This window comes from Pristiophorus japonicus, chromosome 22, assembly GCF_044704955.1.
Source record: "Pristiophorus japonicus isolate sPriJap1 chromosome 22, sPriJap1.hap1, whole genome shotgun sequence".
Lineage (NCBI taxonomy): Eukaryota > Metazoa > Chordata > Chondrichthyes > Pristiophoridae > Pristiophorus > Pristiophorus japonicus.
In genome coordinates this window covers 22,915,394-22,942,122 of record NC_091998.1, presented here as the reverse complement: position 1 = coordinate 22,942,122, position 26,729 = coordinate 22,915,394, and the positions used below count along the sequence as shown (strand labels likewise).

The following is a 26,729-nucleotide window of genomic DNA, read 5'->3' as shown; positions in this document are numbered from 1 at the left end:
GGGAGGGAGGGAGGGAGGGGGACGAAGACGATGGGGAGGGAGGGAGGGAGGGAGACGAAGACGATGGGGAGGGAGGGAGGGGGATGATGGGGGGAGGGGTGGACGATGGGGGGGGAGGGGTGGACGATGGGGGGGGGAGGGGTGGACGATGGGGGGAGGGGTGGACGATGGGGGGGAAGGGGTGGACGATGGGGGGGAAGGGGTGGACGATGGGGGGGAAGGGGTGGACGATGGGGGGAAGGGGTGGACGATGGGGGGGGAGGGGTGGACGATGGGGGGGAGGGGTGGACGATGGGGGGGAGGGGTGGACGATGGGGGGGGAGGGGGTGGACGATGGGGGGGGAGGGGTGGACGATGGGGGGGAGGAGGGGTGGACGATGGGGGGGGAGGAGGGGTGGACGATGGGGGGGGAGGAGGGGTGGACGATGGGGGGGGAGGAGGGGTGGACGATGGGGGGGGAGGAGGGGTGGACGATGGGGGGGAGGAGGTGGACGATGGGGAGGGAGGGGTGGACGATGGGGGGGGGAGGGGTGGACGATGGGGGGGGAGGAGGGGTGGACGATGGGGGGGGGAGGAGGGGTGGACGATGGGGGGGGAGGGGTGGACGATGGGGGGGAGGGGTGGACGATGGGGGGAGGAGGGGTGGACGATGGGGGAGGAGGGGTGGACGATGGGGGGGGGAGGAGGGGTGGACGATGGGGGGGAGGAGGGTGGACGATGGGGGGGGGAGGAGGGGTGGACGATGGGGGGGGAGGAGGGGTGGACGATGGGGGGGGAGGAGGGGTGGACGATGGGGGGGGAGGGGTGGACGATGGGGGGAGGGGTGGACGATGGGGGGAGGGTGGACGATGGGGGGGAGGGGTGGACGATGGGGGGGGGGGGAGGGGTGGACGATGGGGGGGGAGGGGTGGACGATGGGGGGGGAGGGGTGGACGATGGGGGGGGGGAGGGGTGGACGATGGGGGGGGAGGGGTGGACGATGGGGGGGGAGGGGTGGACGATGGGGGGGGGTGGATGATTGATTGGGGAAGGCTGGTTGGGGGTTGATTGGGGGGGGCGGGTTAATTGGGGGGCGGGTTGATGATTGATTGGGGGGGGGGGGGTTGATTTGGGGGGGGTTGATTGGGGGGGGGTTGATTGGGGGGGGGGGAGTTGATTGGTTGATTGGGGGGGTTGATTGGGGGGGGGGTTGATTGGGGGGGGGGAGTTGATTGGTTGATTGGGTGGGCGGTTGATGGGGAGGAGGAGGTGCGCTTGTCTGAAAGGGGAAAGCACCTTTAAATAATTATCCTGAAAAATTCAGGCTAGCTCATTTCGGGTCGTGCGCTCAGACGATCGCACAACCCCAGCTACTGTCACTGTAAGTGTCTCAACTAGAGAAATGTAATGATCGTCCTTAAAGGGAGTTAACCAGGAGAAGCAAATTCACCAATAAGTACAATAAAACATGAATAAACTCATTGTACAACACATTTGACACTGCATAGAACACACTCGGTAAACAATTCTGCAATTGTGGTGCATTGTAAGAAATGTAGTCTTACAATAGCTTTTGTCCATCGTGTTTGAAATTGCAATGATCAAATGAGCAAAACAGAGTGCGTTAAGGGGCTCCCTGCCGGGCCAGTCACTCCACAGACAGAAATACATTGAACGAGAAACAACTCATGCCTTTCCTTACCTCTCCTGTTAACAAAGCAACGTCGGAAAGTGGTGTAGGACCGCGGACAGAATTCAGACACAGCCCGGGCACACGGGCTACACAGAAAGAAAGTCTTGGCTTCAGGCATGAGACACATTTGCATCAGAGTCCGGACCGATCCTGGCAGGCTGGCCGCGAAGTCAGCGAGGAGGACGAGCAGAAAGCAGTGGGACAGGACAGGACAGAGGCTGTGTCAGGTAGCGCTCAGTCGCTGCAACCGCCAGGAATGTGCGATACCACCCATTAAAGACAGCCGGAGCTAATTGTACGACTGACTCTTATTACACGGTGCGCTCGCCAAGTTGGAAGAGAGCAGAGCCGAGCAGGTATGATCTTGCCTGCTGGCGTTATTTCCGTCGCACTGTGAACAGTAGCACAAGTCCAGGTCACTGTGAAAAGGGAGGGCAGTTGTGACCAGAGGTATCCCCACCCTACTGCCCAACCCAGCCGCGATATTCCCTCTGTAATCACAAGCCTGTGTCTATTCTTGAGCACTGGGTGCAGTTGGTGCTGCCTGCCTGCCCTGTCGCTAACCTCAATCCAAGGAGCGGTCACCCTAACCCAAAGGACTTCACTCATCATAAAAGTAGGAGCTGACCTCAAAGATCAAAGGAGCTGTGGAGAAAGTAATCAGTCTCCAAATGCGAAACTTGCAAAGTGCTTAGAAAGTATTATTTTTCACAGCTTAAAACACACACTGTCAGAAAGAGACTTGGCAAAAAAAAATCTCGGCGTACACTTCCAATTCCGATGCAAATCCCTGATTTATTTGAATACACCGCTAGCTGTGATCTGGACAATTCTCTGTTGTTGTATTTCCTGATATTGTTCAGGGTTGGAATGGGGGCTGGTGGTAAATTCAAACCCTATCCTTATTGAATTAGGTTTCTCTTGCAACTCAAGAGCTGCTGGAGGGTCAAGCATTTGATATCATGTGCCACATGACAAATACATCACAACAGCTGAAAGTGTCTTAAAGGGGCACCTTCACAGGGGAAAAATATGTCACAAACTATTTTGGTTTGCAAATACACATCAATGATGTAAATCACATTGAAACACATTCTTTTGTCACTCTGCACTTGTGGTTTCTTGTGAAGAGAAGGTGCCCCTTTAAACAATGCATTTAGATTGCCTTTAGCCGATACAGCAACTTGCATTTGTATAGTGCTTTTAATGTGGTACAACGTCCCAAGGTTGCGTTATCAGGAGCGTTATCAGACTAAATCTGACACTGAGCCACAGGAAGAGCTATTAGGATAGGTGACCAAAACCTTGATCAAAGAGGTAGGTTTTAACCTTGATCAAAGAGGTAGGTCCTATAGGAGAAGAGAGAGGTGGAGGGCATTTAGGGAGGGAATTCCAGAGCTTTGGGCCCAGGCAGCTGAAGGCATGGCCACCAATGGTGGAGGGAAGAAAATCAGGGATGTGCAAAAGACATGTAAGAGCACATTAATCTCGGAGACAATGGGCAACATTGGCTCTGGCCTCTCTGCATAACATACATATCATTTTGTTTGAACCAATGAATGCATAAGGGCAGGTCTTCCAAACATTCACCCACTGTGAAGTGCATGGACCACGGCAAGCATAGATCGGACAATGCCCTGTGACAGGCCAGGTGCCTCACTGTGGCCCAGGACACAGAAAATCTACCCTATCATGTCACGACCACAGCAGTACATCCTCGATATGGCGCACAGATAGGAGGAGCTTCCTTAGAGGAAGGGATTGCAAGTTCAGAGACCAGAAAGGGTCCCGCCCCCCCTGCCCCCCCCCCCCCGCCCCCCATGAGTTGGCACAAGAGCAGTATTGGCACAGCTTGCAGACAGGTTGTCTACTTGCATTTCGGCTTTTCTTTTCAATAATTCTGTGGCTGACAGGTCCTCAATTTTCTTTCAGTTCTAATTCTACATCAAACAATTCCCCTAATTTCCTTCACAATCCCAAATAAGTGTGTTGTTAAAGACAATACAATGAAAGTAAAAGTCGTTAAAAAAAATTTTTGAAGAAAGGTATTGAGATTTTCTCAGTGAGTGACTAATAATAAGCACAAAGTAACTAAGGGAAATCATCTGGAATGCTGCCAGTTATCATCACTCTCTGAATATAGAAAGTTAATGAGTAAGCGACACATCTATTAACTCTTTGTTGACCAGGAGGTTAGAATCATAGAATGACACAGCACAGAAGGTGGCCATTTGGCTCATCATATGTGTGCCGGCTCTTTGGTAGAACTATCTAATTAGTTCCATGCCCTTGCTCTTCCCCATTGTCCGGTAAATTCCCTTCAAGTATATACCCAATTCCCTTTTGAAAGTTACTATTAAATCTGCTTCCACCATCCTTTCAAGCAGCACGTTCCAGATCATAACAACTTGCTGCGTAAAACAAAAATGTTTCCTCATGTCGCCTCTGTTTTTTTGCCAATCATCTTTAATCTGTGTCCTCTGGTTATCGAACCTTCTGGAAACAGTTTCTCCTTATTTACAAAACAGTTCATGATTTTGAACACCTCGATCAAATCTTCTCTTAACCTTCCCTGTTCTAAGGAAAGAAAGACTTACATTTATATAGTGCCTTTCACGACCACTGGACGTCTCAAAGTGCTTTACAGCCAATGAAGTACTTTTGGAGAGTAGTTACTGTTGTAATGTAGGAAACACAGAGCCAATTTTCGCACAGCATGCTCCTACAATCAGCAATGTGATAATGGCCAGATAATCTGTTTTGGTTATGTTGATCGAGGGATAAATATTGGCCAGAACATCGGGAATAACTCCCCTGCCCTTCTTTGAAACAGTTCCATGGGATCTCTTACGTCCACCTGAGAGAGCAGACGGGGCCTCGGTTTAACATCGAAAGACGGCACCTCCGACAGTGTAGCACTCCCTCAGCACTGCACTGAAGTGTCAGACTAGATTCAGCCGAGGAGAACAACCCCAGCTTCTCCAGCCTCTCCACCTAACTGAAGTTGGAAAGCAGTGACAGGATCGGACCAAGTCAGCATGGATTTATGAAAGGGAAATCGTGCTTGACGAATCTTCTGGATTTTTTGAGGATGTAAATAGCAGAATGGACAAGGGAGAACCAGCGGATGTGGTGTATTTGGACTTTCAAAAGGCTTTTGACAAGGTCCCGCACAAGGGATTGTTGTGCAAAATCAAAGCGCATGGTATTGGGGGTAATGTACTGATGTGGATAGAGAACCGGTTGGCAGACAGGAAGCAGAGAGTCGGGATAAACGGGTCCTTTTCAGAATGGCAGGCAGTGACTAGTGGAGTGCCGCAGGGCTCTGTGCTGGGACCCCAGCTCTTTACAATATACATTAACGATTTAAATGAAGGAATTGAGTGTAATATCTCCAAGTTTGTGGATGACACTAAACTGGGTGGCGGTCTGAGCTGTGAGGAGGATGCTAAGAGGCTGCAGGGTGACTTGGACAGGTTAGGTGAGTGGGCAAATGCAGGGCAGATGCAGTATAATGTGGATAAATGTGAGGTTATCCATTTTGGGGGCAAAAACACGAAGGCAGAATATTATCTGAATGGCGGAAGATTATGAAAAGGGGAGGTGCAATGAGACCTGGGTGTCATGGTTCATCAGTCACTGAAAGTGGGCATGCAGGTACAGCAGGCAGTGAAGAAGGCAAATGGTATATTGGCCTTCATAGCTAGGGGATTTGAGTATAGGAGCAGGGGAGTCTTACTGTAGTTGTACAGGGCTTTAGTGAGGCCTCACCTGGAATATTGTGTACAGTTTTGGTCTCCTAATCTGAGGAAGGACGTTCTTGCTATTGAGGGAGTGCAGCGAAGGTTCATCAGACTGATTCCAGGGATGGCTGGACTGTCATATGAGGAGAGACTGGATCAACTGGGCCTTTATACACTGGAGTTTAGAAGGATGAGAGGGGATCTCATAGAAATGTATAAGATTCTGACAGGACTGGACAGGTTAGATGCGGGAAGAATGTTCCCGATGTTGGGGAAGTCCAGGACCAGAGGACATAGTCTTAGGATAAGGGGTAGGCCATTTAGGATTGAGATGAGGAGAAACTTCTTCACTCAGAGAGTTGTTAACCTGTGGAATTCCCTGCCGCAGTGAGTTGTTGATGCCGGTTCATTGGATATATTCAAGAGAGAGTTAGATATAGCCCTTACAGCTAAGGGGTATGGAGAGAAAGCAGGAAAGGGGTACTGAGGGAATGATCAGCCATGATCTTATTGAATGGCGGTGCAGGCTTGAAGGGCAGAATGGCCTACTGCTGCACCTATTTTCTATGTTTCTAAGTCCCTCATCCCTGATACCATTCTAGTAAATCTCTTGTGTATTCCAAGGCATTGACTTTATTCCTAAAGTGTGATGCCCAGAATTGAACATAATACTCCAACTGAGGTCTAACCAGTGTATCATAAGTTCCTTGCTTTTGTACTCTAAAGCAGGGGAGTTATCCCCGGAGTCTTGTCCAATATTTATCTCTTAAAACCCATAACAAAAATAGATTATCTGCTCATTATCACATTGCTGTTTGTGGGAGTTTGCTATGCACAAGTTGGCTGCCGCATTTCCCATATTACCACAGTGACTACACTGCAAAAGCGCTTTGGGACATCCAGTGGTTATGAAAAGCGCTATTTAAATCCAAGTCTTTCTTTCTTTATGCCTCTATTAATAAAATCAAGAATCCCATATCCCGCAATCAACATAATAAAAACAGTTTATCTGGTCATTAACAACTTGTCCTGCCAACATCAAAGATTTATGCACAAACACCCCCAGATGTTCTCTTCTGCAACCCCTTTAAAATTGGACCATTTTATTTATATTGCCTCTCATCATACATCCATACTTTTATTTAAATGGAGAAAGATTTCAAAGTGCAGTACATGTGCATGAAACACAAAAGGATAGTATGCAGGCACAGCAAGTGATCAGGAATGCCAATGGTATCTTGGCCTTTATTGCAAAGGCTATGGAGTATAAAAGCAGGAAATTGCTACAGATATACAGGGTATTGGTGAGGCCACACCTGGAATACTGCGTGTAGTTTTGGTTTCCATATTTACGAAAGGATATACTTTGGAGGCAGTTCAGAGAAGGTTCACTAGGTTGATCCCAGGGATGACGGGGTTGACTTATGAGGAAAGGTTGAGTAGGTTGGGCATCTACTCATTGGAATTCAGAAGAATGAGAGGTGATCTTATCGAAATGTATAAGATTATGAGGGGGCTTGACAAAGTGGATGCAGAGAGGATGTTGCCACTGATAGGGGAGACAAGAACTAGGGGGCATTATCTTAGAATAAGGGGCCGTCCATTTAAAACTGAGATGAGGAGAAATTTCTTCTCTCAGAGGGTTGTAAGTCTGTGGAATTCACTGCCTCAGAGAACTGTGGAAGCTAGGACATTGAATAAATTCAAGACAGAATTGGACAGTTTCTTAAACGATAAGGAGTTATGGGGAGCGGGCGGGGAAGTGGACCTGAGTCCATGATCGGATCAGCCATGATCATATTAAATGGCAGAGCAGGCTCGAGGGGCCGTATGGCCTACTCCTGTGCCTATTTCTTATGTTCTTATGTTCCTACCAAAATGCATCACTTCACACTTTTCTGCGTTAAATTTCATCTGCCACGTGGTCGCCCATTTCACCAGTCTGTCTGTGTCCTCCTGAAGTCTGTTACAATCCTTGTCATTATTACTACATTTCCGAGTTTTGTGTCGAACTTTGAAATTATGCCCTGTCTACCCAAGTCCAGGTCATTGATATGTGTCAAAAGATTTGTATGTATTTAAAAAAATGGATTAAGTGTTGCTGTTCAAGTGGAAAGGTAATCACTGACCTGCGACTGAAATCAGGACAGGCCAAGGGAAAGTTTACATTCGGACTTGTCCAAAAGAGGAATGGCCAACCAGTGCTAACTGGCTGAAACAATCTGGGACCTGACAAGAAAATGTGCTTATATTTTGCCACGGTTATGCTTATTGGAAACACGTTAATCCACATCTGAGTGTAGCTGTGAATGACCCTTCCAAAATGCTCATTAAAATATTTGTATCTGTGAAAGTCTCTTGGTAGAAAACGTTTGTAATCCAGTAACATATTTGCATGCTGAAATCTAATTGGTTGCTAGGTGTCGTTCAGCATCAGCCAAGGGACAGGTGTGGTGAGTTTAATTGACCATACTGATGACGTTGCCATGGTAGTGGAACTTTCTCACTGCTTTTACCCTGAGGCAGTGGAGGGAAAGCTGTACAAACAGGTCAGAGTTCAGGCAAGCTTTGAATTGGCTTTGGAAGAGCTGACACTCGAGCAAGGAAGTTATGCTAAATATTTATAAATCACTTGTTAGGCCTCAGCTGGAGTATTGTGTTGTTCTGGGCACCACACTTTTGGAAGGATGTCAAGACCTTGGGGAGGGCAAGGGAGGAGATTTGCCAAAATGTTATCTTCAGTTATATGGAGAGACTAGAGAAAACTGGGATTTTTTTCTCTCCTTAGAACAGAGAAGATTAAGGGGAGATTTAATAGAGGTGTTCAAAATTATGACGGGTAACTAATGGAAATTTCCTTGTCACATGTAATTACATCCTCCTGGCAGTGGTGGTAGTTAGAGGAGGGTGTAATCACAGTGTGACATGTTTACTGTGACATGTTTACATTGGCACTTCCCAATATAAATAGGCACATAGGCATTTATTGTGGAAAAAATGCTCGCGGATGTAAGACTTTTAATATTTGTGTCAGGAAGGCTTTATGTTCATGAGGCGAATCAGTGCTTTTTCAGATCAAAAGTAAAACAACATATTTGTAATTAGAAGATTTTTGTTTAATTTGCAAAATAATTTTGAATGGAAAAAATAAAATGCGTTTTAAAAAATATATGCTTAGGCTCCTACTAAAATATGAAAGACTAGGGACCCAAAATTGGTCGCCATACCGCCACACACCACCCATGGTCCGCCGGTGACTTTCCCCCATGGACCTCCGTTCAGTCAGTTGTAGAAGCCACATCCATACTGCCTGTTTGTGTGAATCAACTGTAGTCTGATGCCGAGAAACAAAATGCAGAGGCTGGAAATCTGAAACAAAAACAGAAAAAGCCCGAAATGCTCAGCAGGCCTGGCAACATCGGTGGAGAGGCCAGATGTGTGAACGTTTTCAGTGTGGACCTCTTGACAAAACTTTTGGCAAAGTGTTCGCACCCCAAAACAACTCCTCTCCTCTCTCTGCAGATGCTGCTTGACCTGCTGAGTGTTTCCAACGTTTTCCGTTCTTGGATGAAGTCGACGTTGGGCTTAATTCGGATGAACCGTTAAACCGAGGCCCCGTCTGCCCTCTCAGGTGGACGTAAAAGATCCCATGGCATTTTGAAGAAGAACAGGGGAGTTATCCCCGGTGTCCTGGCCAATATTTATCCCTCAATTAAGATCACTAAAACAGATTATCTGGCCATTATCACATTGCTGTTTGTGGGAGCTTGCTGTGTGCAAATTGGCTGCAGCGTTTCCCACATTACAACAGTGACTACACTTCAAAAGTACTTAATTGGCTGTAAAGTGCTTTGGGAGTCCTGAGGTCATGAAAGGCTCTATATAAATGCAAGTCATACCTTCATTCATTTTTATTGGGTTTAAATCAAATTATTATGCCTATCATTTGGGAGTTAATTATCAGATTTAACCCTAAAATTAGAAGCACTATGTATAATCTACACTCTACAATACACTATGGTCTGCAATGGTTCAATATGAAATGAGTTGGACAAACTTTATTCTACATCTTTGTATTATAGAAAAGAAGGAAAGTCTTGCATTTATATAATGTCTTTGATGATCTCGGGATATCTACAGCCAATGAAGTCCTTTTTGAAATGTTGCAATTTAGGGATTGCGGCCACCATTATGCACACAGCAAGATCCCACAAACAGCGATGTGACGATGACCAGATAATTTGTTTTAGTGATGTTGGTGGAGGGATAAATATTGGCCAGGACACCGGAGAGAACTCCTCTGCTCTTCTTCAAATAGTGCCGTGTGATCTTTTATCATAGAATCATACACATTTATAGCATGGAAGGAGGCCATTTCGGCCCATCGTGTCTGCGCTAGCCGCCAAGAGCTATCCAGCCTAATCCCCCTTTCCAGCTCTTGGTCCGTAGCCCTGTAGGTTATGGCACTTCAAGTGCACATCCAAGTATTTTTTAAATGTGGTGAGCATTTCTGCCTATACCACCCTTTCAGGTAATGAGTTCCACAAAAAGCAAGGGACCCAGCACTGAGAATAAGAACATAAGAACATAAGAATTAGGAACAGGAGTAGGCCATCTAGCCCCTCGAGCCTGCTCTGCCATTCAATAAGATCATGGCTGATCTGGTCGTGGACTCAGCTCCACTTAACCGCCCTCTCCCCGTAACCCTTAATTCCTTTATTGGTTAAAAATCTATCTATCTTTGACTTGAAAACATTCAATGAGCCAGCCTCAACTGCTTCCTTGGGCAGAGAATTCCACAGATTCACAACCCTCTGGGAGAAGAAATTCTTTCTCAACTCGGTTTTAAATTGGCTCCTCCGTATTTTGAGGCTGTGCCCCCTAGTTCTAGTCTCCCCCACCAATGGAAACAACCTCTCTGCCTCTATCTTGTCTATCCCTTTCATGATTTTAAATGTTTCTATAAGATCATCCCTCATCCTTCTGAACTCCAAGGAGTAAAGACCCAGTCTACTCAATCTATCATCATAAGGTAACCCCCTCATTTCTGGAATCAGCCTAGTGAATCGTCTCTGTACTCCTTCCAAAGCTAGTATATCCTTCCTTAAGTAAGGTGACCAAAACTGCACGCAGTACTCCAGGTGCAGCGTTACCAATACCTTATACAGTTGCAGCAAGACCTCCCTGCTTTTGTACTCCATCCCTCTCGCAACGAAGGCCAACATTCCATTTGCCTTCCTGATTACCTGCTGCACCTGCAAACTAACTTTTTTTGGGATTCATGCACAAGGACCAAACCCCGGAACCTCCCTCGGGGACCGGCGCCTCACAACTTGAGCCGCCTCGGGGAAATCCCCTCCGTGCCTTTCAGTTCCGCGCGGAGGGGTTTCCTGTACGGGCTGCTCCTGCACACCCTCAACTTTGCCATCCTCGCCGGCCGTCCGGACACGCCATGGCGTACCATCTTGCCGTCCGGAGGAGGCGGGGGTCCCCGATGGAGGGCACTCTACGCAGGGGTCCTCCCACTATTCATCGGGGACTTGGCCTGGAGGGTGGTGCACGGAGCAGTGCCGTGCAACAAATTTTTAAGCCGGTTCACGGACTCCCAGGCCGCCTGCAATTTCTGCGGTCTGGAGGAGTCCGTGTTCCATGTTTTTATGGAGTGCACAAGGTTTCAGCCCCTGTTCCACTATTTGAAGGGGCTGCTCCTGAAATTCTGGCTGCACTTCAGTCCCACTCTCCTGATCTTTGGGCACCCTGTGCGGAGGGGAGCGGGTAGGTCCGAAGGCCTCCTCGTAGGACTGCTCCTGGGCACGGCCAAGGGTGCCATCAGCCGGTCCAGGCAGCGGGCGGTCGAGGGGGTCGTTCAACCTGACTGCCTGCCTCTCTTCCGCTCTTACATCCGGTCCAGGGTGTCCTTGGAGATGGAGCACGCGGTGTCCACCGGTACGCTCGCGGCCTTCCGCGAGAGGTGGGCACCGGAGGGACTGGAGTGCATCATCACGCCCGGCAACCAAATTTTAATTTGATTTTACGTTTTAAAGTTTAATTTGTTTTAATTGCCGGTGCTTTTAGTGTCCCCCTCTCCTTTTATAGGGGGCACTGGAAAAAGGAAAAATTTGTTTTTAGTGCCCAAAAAAAAAACCCACAAAAAAACCCCCCAAAAAAACCAAAAAAGGGCCTTGTAAATGTCTTGTGTGTGTCATCCAGGTCGGGTGGCACGGATACATGTTTTATGTTTTGCAGGTTAACTCAAAAGAGTTTCATGCACAAGGACACATGATCCACCCCGACCAGTCCTACACGGTCCCGGGCCGGAAACATCCATCTGGTCCGGGACCTCATCCATTGTTCCCAGGAGGCTGGTCTGTCGGTCGCCTTCCTATCCCTCGACCAAGAGAAGGCGTTCGACAGGGTGGATCACGACTATCTGCTCGGAACTCTGCGCGCTTTCGGGTTCGGGACGCATTTCGTCGCCCGGATCCGACTTTTGTACGCCGCCGCGGAGTGTCTGATTAAGGTTAACGGGTCCTTGACAGCGCCCCTTCGCTTTAGGAGAGGGGTGCGCCAGGGATGCCCCATGTCCATCCAGTTGTACGCCGTTTGCGTGTTGCCTTTCCTGCGCCTCTTGCGGACGAGGTTGACGGGACTGGCTCTGCAAGGGCCGAGCGTGGAGGTCGTCCTCTCGGCTTACGCCGATGACGTGCTCCTCGCGGTAGAGGATCCCGCTGACCTGCGGAGGATGCGTGAGTGCCAGGAGATTTACTCGGCCGCGTCCTCCGCCAGGATCAACTGGGAGAAATGTTCCGGACTCCTGGTGGGTCAGTGGCGGGTGGACTCCCTGCCGGAGGAGCTCAGGCCTTTTGCCTGGAGCACGACCCATCTCCTCTATCTGGGAGTCTACCTTAGCCCCGACGAGGGAGCCTGGCCGGCGAACTGGCAGGAGCTGGAGGCCAAGGTCACCGCTCGCCTAGGGCGCTGGACAGGACTGCTCCGAGTGCTGTCCTACAGGGGTCGAGCGCTAGTCATAAACCAGCTGGTGGCCGCAATGTTGTGGTACCGGCTGGTCACTTTGACCCCTCCCTCTGCGTTTGTCGCCAAGATACAGAAGAAGCTGGTGGACTTCTTCTGGAACAACAGGAAGCACTGGGTCTCTGCCGCGGTCTTGAGTCTCCCGCTTGAGGAGGGCGGTCAGTCGTTGGTGTGCGTCAGCGCCCAGCTCGCGACTTTCCGTCTTCAGACCCTGCAGAGATACCTTTACGTCGAGCCCCCTCCTAGGTGGTGCGCTCTGGCGAGGTATTTCTTCCGCCAGCAGCGCGACCTCAATTATGACACGCAGCTCCTGTTTGTGATCTTGGGGGGTGCCAGGACCGCCCTCCGGGAGCTGCCTGTCTTTTACAGGGAACTCATCAGGGTCTGGAACAAAGTCTCCACCAAGCGCAGCTCTCCGCCGGCTGGAGTGGCGGCCGTCCTGCAGGAACCGCTGCTCGGGAATCCGTACCTCCACGGCCGAGGTTTTATGTGGCGGTCGGAAGAGAGGGCTGTGGCTGGTGAGGTGACCAGGGTCAGGGACCTGCTCGATGGCGGAGGAGCAGGCTGGATGGCGCCAGACACGCTGGCGCGGCGCCTAAATTCTGCCAACGTCCGCCACGCGGCCGATGCCATCGAGTCGCTAAAAACAGCTCTGGGCCCTGACTCCGTTAGGTGCATCGAGGAGGCTCAAGCACGTGGGGAGATCCCGTCCGAACTGACCCCCGTCCGGACGGAATTCCTCATCGGCACCAAACCCCGGAACCTCCCTCGGGGGCCGGCGCTTCACAACTTGAGCCGCCTCGGGGAAATCCCCTCCGTGCCTTTCAGTTCCGCGCGGAGGGGTTTCCTGTACGGGCTGCTGCTGCACACTCTCAACTTTGCCATCCTCGCCGGCCGTCCGGACACGCCATGGCGTACCATCTTGCCGTCCGGAGGAGGCGGGGGTCCCCGATGGAGGGCACTCTACGCAGGGGTCCTCCCACTATTCATCGGGGACTTGGCCTGGAGGGTGGTGCACGGAGCAGTGCCGTGCAACAAATTTTTAAGCCGGTTCACGGACTCCCAGGCCGCCTGCAATTTCTGCGGTCTGGAAGAGTCCGTGTTCCATGTTTTTATGGAATGCACAAGGTTGCAGCCCCTGTTTTATTATTTGAAGGGGCTGCTCCTGAAATTCTGGCTGCACTTCAGTCCCACTCTCCTGATCTTTGGGCACCCTGTGCGGAGGGGAGCGGGTAGGTCCGAAGGCCTCCTCGTAGGACTGCTCCTGGGCACGGCCAAGGGTGCCATCAGCCGGTCCAGGCAGCGGGCGGTCGAGGGGGTCGTTCAACCTGACTGCCTGCCTCTCTTCCGCTCTTACATCCGGTCCAGGGTGTCCTTGGAGATGGAGCACGCGGTGTCCACCGGTACGCTCGCGGCCTTCCGCGAGAGGTGGGCACCGGAGGGACTGGAGTGCATCATCACGCCCGGCAACCAAATTTTAATTTGATTTTACGTTTTAAAGTTTAATTTGTTTTAATTGCCGGTGCTTTTAGTGTCCCCTTCCCTTTTATAGGGGGCACTGGAAAAATGTGATTTTAGCGCCCAAAAAAAAACCAAAAAAAAAATGAAAAACACAAAAAAAAAAGGAAAAAAGGGCCTTGTAAATGTCTGGTGTGTCACCCAGGTCGGGTGGCATGGTTTAATGTTTTATGTTTTTGCAGGTGAACTCCAAAAAGAGTTTCATGCACAAGGACCCCCAGGTCCCTCTGCACCACAGCATGTTGTAATTTCTCCCCATTCAAATAATATTCCCTTTTACTGTTTTTTTTCCCAAGGTGGATGACCTCACACTTTCCGACATTGTATTCCATCTGCCAAACCTTAGCCCATTCGCTTAACCTATCCAAATCTCCTTGCAGCCTCTCTGAGTCCTCTACACAACCCGCTTTCCCACTAATCTTAGTGTCATCTGCAAATTTTGTTGCACTACACTCTGTCCCCTCTTCTAGGTCATCTATGTATATTGTAAACAGTTGTAGTCCCAGCACCGATCCCTGTGGCACACCACTAACCACTGATTTCCAACCGGAAAAGGACCCATTTATTCCGACTCTCTGCTTTCTGTTCGCCAGCCAATTGTCTATTGATGCTAATACATTTCCTCTGACTCCGCGTACCTTTATCTTCTGCAGTAACCTTTTGTGTGGCACCTTATCGAATGCCTTTTGGAAATCTAAATACACCACATCCATCGGTACACCTCTATCCATGCTCGTTATATCCTCAAAGAATTCCAGTAAGTTAGTTGAACATGATTTCCCTTTTATGAATCCATGCTGCGTCTGCTTGATTGCACTATTCCTATCTAGATGGCCTGCTATTTCTTCCTTAATGATAGTTTCAAGCATTTTCCCCACTACAGATGTTAAACTAACCGGCCTATAGTTACCTGCCTTTTGCCTGCTCTCTTTTTTAAACAGAGGCGTTACATTAGCTGCTTTCCAATCCGCTGGTACCTCCCCAGAATCCAGAGAGATTTGGTAGATTATAACGAATGCATCTGCTATAAGTTCCGCCATCTCTTTTAATACCCTGGGATGCATTTCATTAGGACCAGGGGACTTGTCTACCTTGAGTCCCATTAGCCTGTCCAGCACTACCCCCCTAGTGATAGTGATTGTCTCAAGGTCCTCTCTTCCCACATTCCTGTGGCCAGCAAATTTTGGCATGATTTTTGTGTCTTCCACTGTGAAGACGGAAGCCCTGCGGGATCCCACTGGATACAGCCTTCCAATCACAAAAACACCCATCAAACATTACCCTTTGCTTCCTGCCTCTGAGCCAATTTTGGATCCAACTTGCCACTTTGCTCTGGATCCCATGGGCTTTTACTTTCGTGACCAGTCTGTCATGTGAGACCACATCAAAAGCTTTGTTAAATCCATATACACTACATCATATGCACTGTCCTCATCGACCCTCCTGGTCACCTCCTCAAAAAATTCAATCAAGTTAGTCAGACACGACCTTCCCTTAACAAATCCACGCTGACTGTCCTTGATTAATCCATGTCTTTCCAAATGAAGATTTATCCTGTCCCTCAGGATTTTTTCCAATCATTTTCCCACCACTGAGGTTAGGCTGACTGGCCTGTAATTACTCGGTCTATCCCTTTCTAAATGAAGGTACAACATTAGCAGTCCTCCAGTCCTCTGGCACCACACCTGCAGCCAGAGAGGACTGGAAAATGATGGTCAGAGTCTCTGCTATTTCCTCTTTTGCTTCTCTTAACAGCCTGGGATACATTTCATCTGGGCCTAGGGATTTATCCACTTTCAAAGCTGCTAAGCCCCTTAATACTTCCTCTCTCACTATGTTTATCTCGTCGAATATTTCACACTCCTCCTCCTCCCTCATTGCAAAGTCTGTATCGCCCCTCTCTTTTGTGAAAACAGATTCAAAGTATTCATTAAGAATCATACCCATGTCTCCACCTCTACACACAGATTTCCTTTGTGGTCTCTAATAGGCCCCACTCTTTTTCTAGTTATCCTCTTGCTCTTAATGTATTTATAAAACATCTTTGGGTTTTCCCTGATTTTACTTGCCAGCATTCTTTCATGCTCTCTCTTTGCTGTCCTGATATCTTTTTTAATTGCACCCCTGCATTTCTTATACTCCTCTAGAGTCTCTGCAGTGTTGAGATCTCGGAATCTGTCATAAGCTTCCCTTTTTTTCTTTATCTTACATTTCTTTATCTTTTCTTTCTTTTCTTTATCCCTTGACATCCAGGGGGCTCTAGATTTGTTAGCCCCACCTTTTTTTTAAGGGAACATACATGCTCTGTACCCTCAGGATCTACTCCTTGAATGCCTCCCACTGCTCTGATACTGGTTTACCATCAACTAGCCATTTCCATTCCACCTTAGCCAAATCCTATCTCAGCTCAGCAAAATTGGTTTTACCCCAATTGAGAATTTTTTTTACCTGGTCCACCTTTGTCCATTTCCCTTACTACCACCCATCCATTTATGTTCACCTGAGAGGGCAGACGGGGCCTAGCTTTAACATCTCATCCAAAAGATATGACCTGGAATTTTATTTTGACAGTGTATGCCCCAATTGCTAAAAGTGTTAGATTCTCCAGCGCTGACATCCCTTGCCTTGATGATCATAGTCAGCATTATCTTGACATGTAATGAGAATATTGTTAAACTGAGGTGACATTTCTATCTCATGAACTGAAGCAGGAATATAATGTAGCAGTGTTCCCATGGAGGATCATCAGAGAGATGACGGCGAATAAGATAATCCTTTGATATTGAGTTTAGAAACACTGGCAACGTTTCTTTTGTATGGCCAACGCTTACTCAATAGCATGAGATGAAGATGCCATCAAGTTAACATTATATCAACACTTGCTATATCCTGTCTCAACAACATCGTTTCAGGATTCATTCCAAATTTGCATTTCCACCTGCTGTGAGATCCAATACTTGCCTCTTAAGTTCCACTTTCATTTTCTACACCATGTAATTTTCTTTTCTGAAGTGGTTGGTGGTGTTTTCTTTCAAATAGTTTTTTTTGTTTGTATAATAGATTGTAACCTTGATTTGAACATCACTTTGATGTGTAACGGAAACAGAATTGTCTCCTTGAATAGGAGGAAAAAGTTAAAGCGGCCGAGACATTACTGTTAATTAAAAAAAAGAAAGACTTGGATTTATATAGCGCCTTTCACGACCACTGGGTGTCTCAAAGCGCTTTACAGCTAATGAAGTACTTTAGGAGTATAGTCATTGTTGTAATGTGGGAAATGTGACAGCCGACTTGCATGCAACTCCCCTGCTCTTCTTTGAAATAGTGCCATGGGATCTTTTACATCCACTGGAGAAGGCAGACAGGGCCTCGGTTTAACGTCTCATCTGAAAGACGGCACCTCCGTCAGGACCTCCCTTAGCACTGTACTGGAGTGTCAGCCTAGATTTATGTGCTCAAGTTGCTGGAGTGGGATTTGAACCCACAACTTTCTGAATCAGAGGCGAGTGTGCTGCCCACTGAGCCACAGCTGACACTGTGACAATGTCATATTTAAGGGTTACATTTCTCTTACTTTTGGGGGTGGATTTATTCCTGATTTCTTGCTCACAACTTAACCACTTTTAGTCTGTGGGTTAAATGTCTCACACACCTGGTCAGCCAATGAAGAGGTTGAAGCATCACTCTTTCTTAATTGGCTGAGACAGTGATACACCTGGGATGGCTAAGGCAAACATTTCATCAGCAAACCTGTTCTAGCATGGGGCGTTATGTAGTGAGGAATGACAGCTTTGTACGTCAGGTGCTGCAAACCCTATTGCAAGGATGAGAGGATGCACTTAATTTATGGGCACTGATGCTCTCCTCCCAAAGAAGCGACTGGTACATCAGGCACCAGAGGAGTTAGCTGAAAGGCAACAGTGCCTGTCGGACACCACAGTTCTAGCTGGGGCTGACTCACAAACAGGGCTCTTACAATGCACAGTCCAAGGAGATCTGGGGGTCACCAGAATCACAACAAGTTGTCAACAAAACCTTGCAGCCAGCCAGTCCACTGACAAGGGAATCACTTAGTGATGCTGGGTCAAGTGTCGCTTATCAACACAAGTGGCCAACATTCACCCGCTACGTAATTGAGGACCTAAATGTCCTACTTGAACTTGTGTATTGATTTGTCATTGGTTACAATATAACTGGAGCCAAGCATATGATGACAATCGATGGTATTTAAAGAACTGAGTATAAAGATGTAGGACAAATGGCCGGGCATGGTAAGATTACCCACTGAAACTGGTGGAGGTAACAGGAACTACGTCCTTAGCTAGTTTGAGGAGGTCATCTTGGTATCCTTGCCCATGAGGATCTTACCAGAGTATGGGTAGGTGAAGTCCCCAGCTTTCCAAAAGCTCAGGCTAGGTAGCATCCTGCTTCCGCTATGTCTTGTCCTTCCCACTGACTCAAACAGGGGCACATACATATCATCATAAAAGAACGACTTGGATTTATATAGCGCCTTTCACGACCACCGGACGTCTCAAAGCGCTTTATAGCCAATTAAGTACTTTTGGAATGTAATGTGGGTTACGTGGCAGCCAATTTGCACATAGCGAGCTCCCACAAACAGCAATGTGATAATGACAGCTAATCTTTTTTAGTGATGTTGATTGAGGGATAAATATTGGCCAGGATACTGGGATCACTCCCCTGCTCTTCTTCTAAATAGTACCATGGGGTCTTTTACATGAGAGAGCAGACAGGGCCTCAGTTTAACATCTCATCGGAAAGACAGCACCTCTGACAGTGCAGCACTCCCTCAACACTGCACTGGAATGTCAGCTAGGATTTATTGTGCTCAGGTCCCTGGAGTAGGACTTGAACCCACAACCTTCTAGCTCAGAGGCTTGTGTGCTACCCACTGAGCCATACCCACTGATCACACAGCATGCATAGTAACTTGCAATGCAAACTCTGTTCGAAGGTGACTGTTAGACACAGAATTCTAACGTCTGATCCAGCTCTCTGGTGACCGAAAACAACTCGGTGTCCCTCTCACCAACATCCGCAAGAACTTGCACAGCTACACACCCCACAGGCGATACAGTGAGTCGGAGGCAGCAGCAGGTAAGTCACAGTGCACGAGTCAGGAGAAGCAAGGGGTGGAAGCGGAGGAGAAGCAGGCACTTGCTGCCCAGATAGCCACATGGCAGCAATGAAAGACCCCAGGGCTTTGGGAAATGCAGTGGTGCATTGCAATTGGATCATTGAGCCGTACTTCTCTTGCAATTCAGTGGGAAAGTGGTGACCATACTGACCGATGCAGCATCCATCTGTTACCTTAATGGGCAGCACATTGGCTGTTAATGCAGATGATCCCAATGCCACTCTGGAAGGAGCCATAGACAGGAAAGCTGAAAATAGTGGTGACCTCATCCATGCCTTTGTTACCTCTAGACTTGACTATTCCAACGTACTCCTGGCTAGCCTTCCACATTCTAGCCAGCATAAACCAGAGGTGATCCAAAACTCGGCTGCCCATGTCCTAACTCGCACCAAGTCCTGCTCACCCATCACCCCCTGTGCTCGCTGACCTACATTGGCTCCTGCTTAAGCAACATCTCGATTTAATAATTCTTATCCTTATTTTCAAAACTCTCCATGGCCTCGCCCTTCCCTATCTCTCTAATGTCCTCGCCCTTCCCTATCTCTCTAATGTCCTCCAGCCCCACAAACCCCCGAAATATCTGCACTCCTCTAATTCTGCCCTCTTGAGCATCTAGGATTGTAATCGCTCCACCATTGGAGGCTGTGCCTTCTGTTGCCTGGGCCCCAAGCTCTGGAACTCGCTGCCTAAACCTCTCTGCCTCTCTATCTTCTTCAAGACGCTCCTTAAAACCTACCTCTTTGACCAAGCTTTTGGTCACCTGCGCTAATTTCTACTTATGCGGCTGGGTGTCAAATGTTTAGCGTATAATGCTCCTGGGACATTTTGCTACGTTAAAGGCGCTTTATAAATACAATTTGTTGTTGTTCTTGACTGCCATTGACCTTGCCCTTCATAGGTTACAGGTTGGCTGCAAGTGTCCTTTCAACAGCCTGAAGCTGGCAATTGGAGTTTTACTCATCCAATTCCAGGTGGGTGCGACTGAACCTGCAGATACCGTTGGTGGCTTAATGGTGAGTGGGGATAGCCGAGTGCTGATGTCAGGTCCTTTCCTTGCATGTATTTGGGGTGCTAGAAATGCAGCTTGGATCATTCATTTCACATTGACTTGGCAACAGACATGTCAGTCTGTAGCTTGCAGTTAGATTCCTCGTCACTCTCTGAGCTCCAGTGAAAGTTTGTGTTGACAGAGCCCTCTTTTCATAACCCCTCTTCTGCAGTGACCGTCCTCTTGCATTGAAGTCTCGTAAATGCTTCAATCACAATCAACTTTACGGTATTATTTTTGTGAGACAACACTCGGCTTTTGTTTTGTTTCATTCCCTCCATGTTTTGATCCCAAAACTCCAGGAAAAATTGCCATTGCTAAAAAAAAACATTGCGAAAAGAATTCCTGGGCAAATGACTCTGCTCCGGTTAATGCCACTTTGCACGTGAAGCTTTCCTTTAATCCGACAGCAGATGGATGAAGAGAGCAAATGCCCCAAAAAACAGGCAAGGAGGGGAGTAGGGTCACTCAAGCAATCTCCATTACACTGACACTCTCGCTCATTGTGCATGACCACTGTAGGCCAGCAGTGTAAACTGGGTTAACTCCCGCAGAATGGACCCCGACTGATTTCCTGGGCCCCACAGGCCCACTCACTGCCAGCAAGACCAGTCCCACTAACTAGGACTCTGCCCCTCAGTGCTGAGAATGGGAAGGTATTCCATTCCCAGGATCAATGCCCCCCCCCCCCCATTGACAAGCACGCACAAAAGAATTACACGCCATCGGTATTATCACACATCTTGTCAAATGATTACAGTATTTGTTACGGTGTCGGCCAATTCTTTGAAGGATCCTATTAGAACAGATACTCAGTAATTACAGTATATTTAAATGCTTCTCAGCACTTAGTTCAACTTCAACATTTTCTTAACTTTCAAGCTGTCAATATAAATTATTCTGAGGTTTTGTAGTCTCAGTGTGAGCGTTGCTGGATAAACAGGCTCTCTATGTTAACATAACAAATGTGTCTTGCACTCTGAATCAAATCTCCATCTCTGTATGAAGGTTGCAAAAATAATTTTCCCATGGGAAAAACTAGTTTCTTTAAAACAAGATACCAGACTAACTGTAATAATCAAAATTTTGGGGTGGAGGCGGAGGGGGCTGGGGAGAGGGGGAAGAATCCACCCCACACCCATTCACTTCCAAGTGGAAGATCAGCGTTAGACTTCTGTCGCTGTGATTTGCTGTACCTCAACTGTACCGGGCAGCTCATTGGCTCAAAAGAAAAGACCCATGAAATTTTCAGATTCTGTGTTTGTACTGCTCAGCCCCAGAGGGCTGTGGATGCTGACTCTCTGAATATATTCAAGGCTGAGATCGATAAATTTTTGGAGCTTAGGGGAAATCAAGGGATATAGAGATCGGGCGGGAAAGTGGAGTTGAGGTCGATGATCAGCCATGATCTTATTGAATGGTGGAGCAGGCTCGAGGGGCCATATGGCCTACTCCAGCTCTTATTTCTTGTGTTCTTATTAAGAGTGCTCCTCTTGGACCCACAGAAAAACACTCCGGCCTGCAAATCAGTGTCCCCCTGGGATCGCTTCTCTGCACCCCCGCCCCCCCGCCCCCCCCCCCCCCCAGAGCCGAGTTGCCGGCCGGCTGGCTCAGCGTAGGATCCGACCGGTTCCCGCTGTCCGCAACCGGCGGTGTGTAACGGGACGGCAGTTCAGCACCTGCAGCTCGCCAGGGGCACGTAAATCAGGCCCGGAGCCGAATTTTGTTCAGGTCTCAGGCCGGCATGGACCAGCGCGTAGAGCGATTGCGGCGCCCACTTTGCACGCGTTTTGGGCCCAAAGCAAATTTTTCGGCCTCTACAATGAAATGAAGAGCTGTATCCATGGAATATGGCCCCGTAAGTATTAACTGAAGGGCCAAGAGTAGTTCAACATTTGTTATTGATCTCAGAAAACAGGTTTCTGACATCAGTGGCCATCGGATCAACCCCCACTTTACAGTACGAAGCAGAAAGGACTCACAGAGATCGCCAAAAATGTTTCATTTCTATTCCTGGTCTGTACTAAGTTAGGTGACCTCAAGCCCGTGGTAAAGGTACACCAATTAGCCCAGTTTAGGGGAGATAAACCCTCCCACACCCTATGCGGCTGATGGCTGTACAGCAGCTCCTATTGGAAGTGCCTACGTGTGGTCACCAATCAGAATCGGCAGTGATGACCTCTACAGTCGAATAACTTGCTGGTACGCTCTCACCAACTGGACACTTGGACGAGGTACTCCAGAAGGGATGTGGCGAGCAAGAAACAAGTTCCTTTCATTCAGTCACTAGTCGAAAGGAGTTTAAAATAAATTAGTGACGGCAACAATCCTTTCCCAAGCAATTCTCAATTCAAATGTTGCAAGTTTTGAAGAAAGCACGAGGGAAGAGATCAAACTACTTGCGAACAAACACAGACACTGTGCTTAGTTCAGTGATGCATGCAGCAGTCAATTATTTTTGAACGTGTTCGACAGTCATTCAAATTCCTGCACTGGTAAGAAATATAAGGGGGAAAGATCGAAACGAAAACTATAAAAGAAGAGGTTAGCATTTCAATTGCAATGTTTTATTGTTTAATGAGTTTCTTATTGAGGAGCTGGATAAAAGGATTTCTAATGTAAATATAAGCGTATCATATAATTTGTTATTTATTCACTTCAGTTTTACAACCCCCTGAGATATCTGCACTTCTCTAATTCAGCCCTCTCAAGCAACCCTGATTATAATCGCTCAACCATCGGTGGCCGTGCCTTCAGCTGCTTAGGTAAAAAGCTCTGGAACTCCCTCCCTAAACCTCTCATGTCTCTCTACCTCTCTTTCCTCCTTTAAGATGCTCCTTAATATTTATCCCTCAATCAACATCACAAAAACAAATTATCTGGTCATTATCACATTGCTGTTTGTGGGAACTTGCTGTGTGCAAATTGGCTGCCACGCTTCCCACATTACACCAGTGACTGCACTGCTTTCTTGACCTTAATTTAATTGCAACGCTGTCAATAGGAAATCTCCAGGGTACATCAGCAGTGATGTCATCAAGCTGGCTCAGCAGCCAATCACATTGAAGAATTCTCTCAGACAGCAAACCAGGAAATAAAAGGCAGCATTTATCAATTATTTTTTTTTTTTACAGAGAGCGAAATAAAGATTGGGATATACACATAGGGTTATGGTAAAAGCCGAAATATCATGAACAAACTTAAAAAATATATTTTTCATTATTTTAACAATCTAGTCATTTTAATCACAATGGAGAAATTTGACATTCCACAAATATAAAATTAGTTTTTCAGGGCCAGCAATGAAAATAGCGTTAAAAACCCAGTTATACCTCTTTCAACAAGGCTTAACATTTAATGGGTTTTTTAACAGCGATATTGGAGCAGAAAATGGAAAGTTGTTGTTAGTTCTGCTGACTTCACCGTTTGCTGGCTATGGGGGGGTTGGGGTGTGGAGTAGTTGCACAGTACAGCCAGTGGCGGAGCAGGATTTCCGTGTTTATCTGTGCATGCGCTAAATCCTGAAATTACGGTCAGTTTCAGAGGGGGAATGACAGCAAACGCCGATATTGTCACCATCATTCACAACGCAAAATCTGAGCCATGAGGGAGATAGGAATAGAAGGTCAAGAAAGCTAAAGTTTCTGTCAGTGATGGCGAGATCTTTGTGGGCAGCTTTCTTCAAGGTCAGCGGCGATTGCGTCACTTCACTGCTGACTGCAAACTCCAGGCCCATATGTTTCTCCAGCTTCTCCTTAAATCGCTGCACGTCACCTCACCTGCATGTGGGAGCGAGTTCCACATTCTCACCATTCGGGATAGATACGTTTCTCCTGAATCTCTCATTGGATTTATTAGTGACTATCTCATGGCCTCTACTTCTGGTCTCCCCCATAAATGGAAATGTCTTGTCAGTGTCTACCCTATCAAACTCTTTCATAATTTTAAAGACCTCTATCGGGTCACCCCTCAGCCTTCTCTTTTCTAGAGAACAATGGCCCAGCCTGTTCAGTATTGTGTAGGATGCAGAGCTCAGCATTCAAATCCACATTTAAAAAAGTCCCCATAGTCCAGTGTCATTTATTTACAGGTGTTACTTTGTGGCTGTGAAGTTTGGGTCCATCTCTGAGGCTGAACTGTATAGGGTATTGGTAAGGCCGCACCTGGAGTACTGCGTGCAGTTTTGGTCACCTTACTTAAGGAAGGATATACTAGCTTTGGAGGGGGTACAGAGACGATTCACAAGGCTGATTCCGGAGATGAGGGGGTTACCTTATGATGATAGATTGAGTAGACTGGGTCTTTACTCGTTGGAGTTCAGAAGGATGAGGGTGATCTTATAGAAACATTTAAAATCATGAAAGGGATAGACAAGATAGAGGCAGAGAGGTTGTTTCCACTGGTAGGGGAGACTAGAACTAGGGAGCACAGCCTCAAAATACGGGAGAGCCAATTTAAAACTGAGTTGAGAAGGAATTTCTTCTCCCGGAGGGTTGTGAATCTCTGGAATTCTCTGCCCAAGGAACCAGTAGAGGCTAGCTCATTGAATATATTCAAATCACAGATAGATAGATTTTTAACCAATAAGGGAATTAAGGGTTACGGGGAGAGAGCGGGTAAGTGGAGCTGAGTCCTCGGCCAGATCAGCCATGATCTTATTGAATAGCGGAGCAGGCTCGAGGGGCTAGATGGCCTACTCCTGTTCCTAATTCTTATGTTCTTATATGCTTCAGTTGGCAGAGCTTTGTCTGCGGAGTCCTATATAGTTCACCGACTGATTGGAAATTCAGATCGGGCAGATCTTTTCTAATCGGTATGATCAATGAAGTCAATTTCTGCCCTTTAAACCCGACAAGCTTGGGGACTGTTTGGCATGCCCTATGGAGGTTGGATGTTTTCCTGGAGGAAAAGAAAAAATTGGACACTGGAATCACCGTACACCATTCTTGTGATCGTGATTTATTTAAGAACAGCAAAGGTCACGGAGCAGTGTACCGCCGTCACCGGTCAGTAAAGGGCGCACGGGAGGGGCGAGAGACCATGGCGCGATGTGATCAGGGCCCAGGAGAGACGAGGGCGCAGGGGCAGCACTGCTTAGCCCACACTGCGACATGTGTGCAACGAAGCTGGTCTCCAGTCGTCTTGGGTAATCCTTGCCACTGGACCAAGACCTAGCTCTGTCAAGCCCGCACGGCCACCCCAAGTTAAAAAAATCCATGCACAGGCACCTTCCACCCTTCAGGATGTAGTTCGGGATCTGGAATATTAGGTCCTTCATTGAAACACCTGTGAACTCATCCCTTTTTGGCATGGAAGCAAGTCACCCTCAGTATGAGGGACTGCCTATGATGATGACTCCAAAAGTACTTCATTAGCTGTAAATCGCTTTGAGACATCCGGTGGTCGTGAAAGGCGCTATATAAATACAAGTCTTTCTTTCTTAAAACCTCTCTCTTTGACCAAGCTTTTGGTGATCTGCTCATGTGGCTTAGTGTCAAATAATTGTTTTATAAAACTCCTGTCAAGTGCCTTGGGATGTTTTACTAAGTTAAAGGCGCTATATAAATACAAGTTGTTGTTGAAGTTGTTCATCATTGGTTAAATAAATCCACTTAATAGTTCAAGTCCAATTTGAGGTCTGCTGTGATGCTCCATTGGGAGAGAGACCGTGTTGAGGCATTGGGTAATTCTAACAAGGAAAGTCATGAACAGAAAAATTGTTCTGCTCATTACCCTGTTGACATTTTTCCTGGATAGCAAGGCTAGTGATGGGATTCTCAAAGGCCCAGGGCGTTGAGACACACCTATAACAGTGGCCAAAGATATTGGAGCCAAAACATATCGAGCAAGAAGGGCAGCAAAGATGCCAAAATGCAACAAGTCAAGGGCCTCAATGATAGGACAGGAGCCAGGTCGAAGGTCACATAATGCATTCAATATTGGCCTCAATTGTTTAAAGTTATAATTAATAAATTATAATCCCTTTGGCTACTGTAACAAAGTCTTCTCTCCATGCACACTTTCGTTTTATAGAAGTTTTCTTAACATTTGAAGGATTAAATTGCTTCTAATATTTTGAACTGTTACACTCATGGACTTTTTTTGTCATTTCCTGTTTGATTCTAACATCCTGTATACAGTAGGCTTGCATTATTCCACGGTACAATAGAATCTTGTATATAGCCACACTTGGAATTTTAATGTTTACCCACAGTGAATTCAAATTAAGTCACATCGCTGCATAAGCCACACGCCCATGTCTGCAGCCATAATCATCTTCCTGAATGAGTAACCTACATACCAGATTTAATGGCATTTCAAATCAATAACTTGCACTTAAGTGGAACCTTTAGCCTAGTTTGTCCCAACATGTTTCAAGAAGTGTTGATTAGATCCAAGCAAAAGTAGGAAGGAAAGATAAGGGCGGGCAGGCTGGCTGAAGTCAGGTTCTAAGAAGGATTCTGAAGATGGGAAGAGATGTTGCGTGTCAGAGAGGTCTGGGAAGAGATTTTCCAAGTGCGAGGGGAAGATGGCTGAAGATTCGACCTTTGGTGG

The 26,729-nt window shown here is 47.4% G+C and overlaps 1 protein-coding gene across 2 annotated transcripts in view; it reads right to left on the bottom strand.

The window, feature by feature from the left end:
* arhgap22a (Rho GTPase activating protein 22a) overlaps positions 1-26,729 on the bottom strand; it is a 410,547-nt gene that overhangs the window by 55,952 nt on the left and 327,866 nt on the right. Inside the window, exon 1 of one of the 2 annotated variants that reach the window (XM_070865754.1) lies at positions 1,682-2,123. The exons of the other annotated variant lie outside the window; for it this stretch is intronic. Coding sequence (XP_070721855.1) covers positions 1,682-1,805 — 124 coding nt within the window. The 5' untranslated portion in view covers positions 1,806-2,123. Of the gene's footprint in view, positions 1-1,681; positions 2,124-26,729 lie in introns of those variants that run through there. 2 annotated transcript variants of the gene reach the window in all.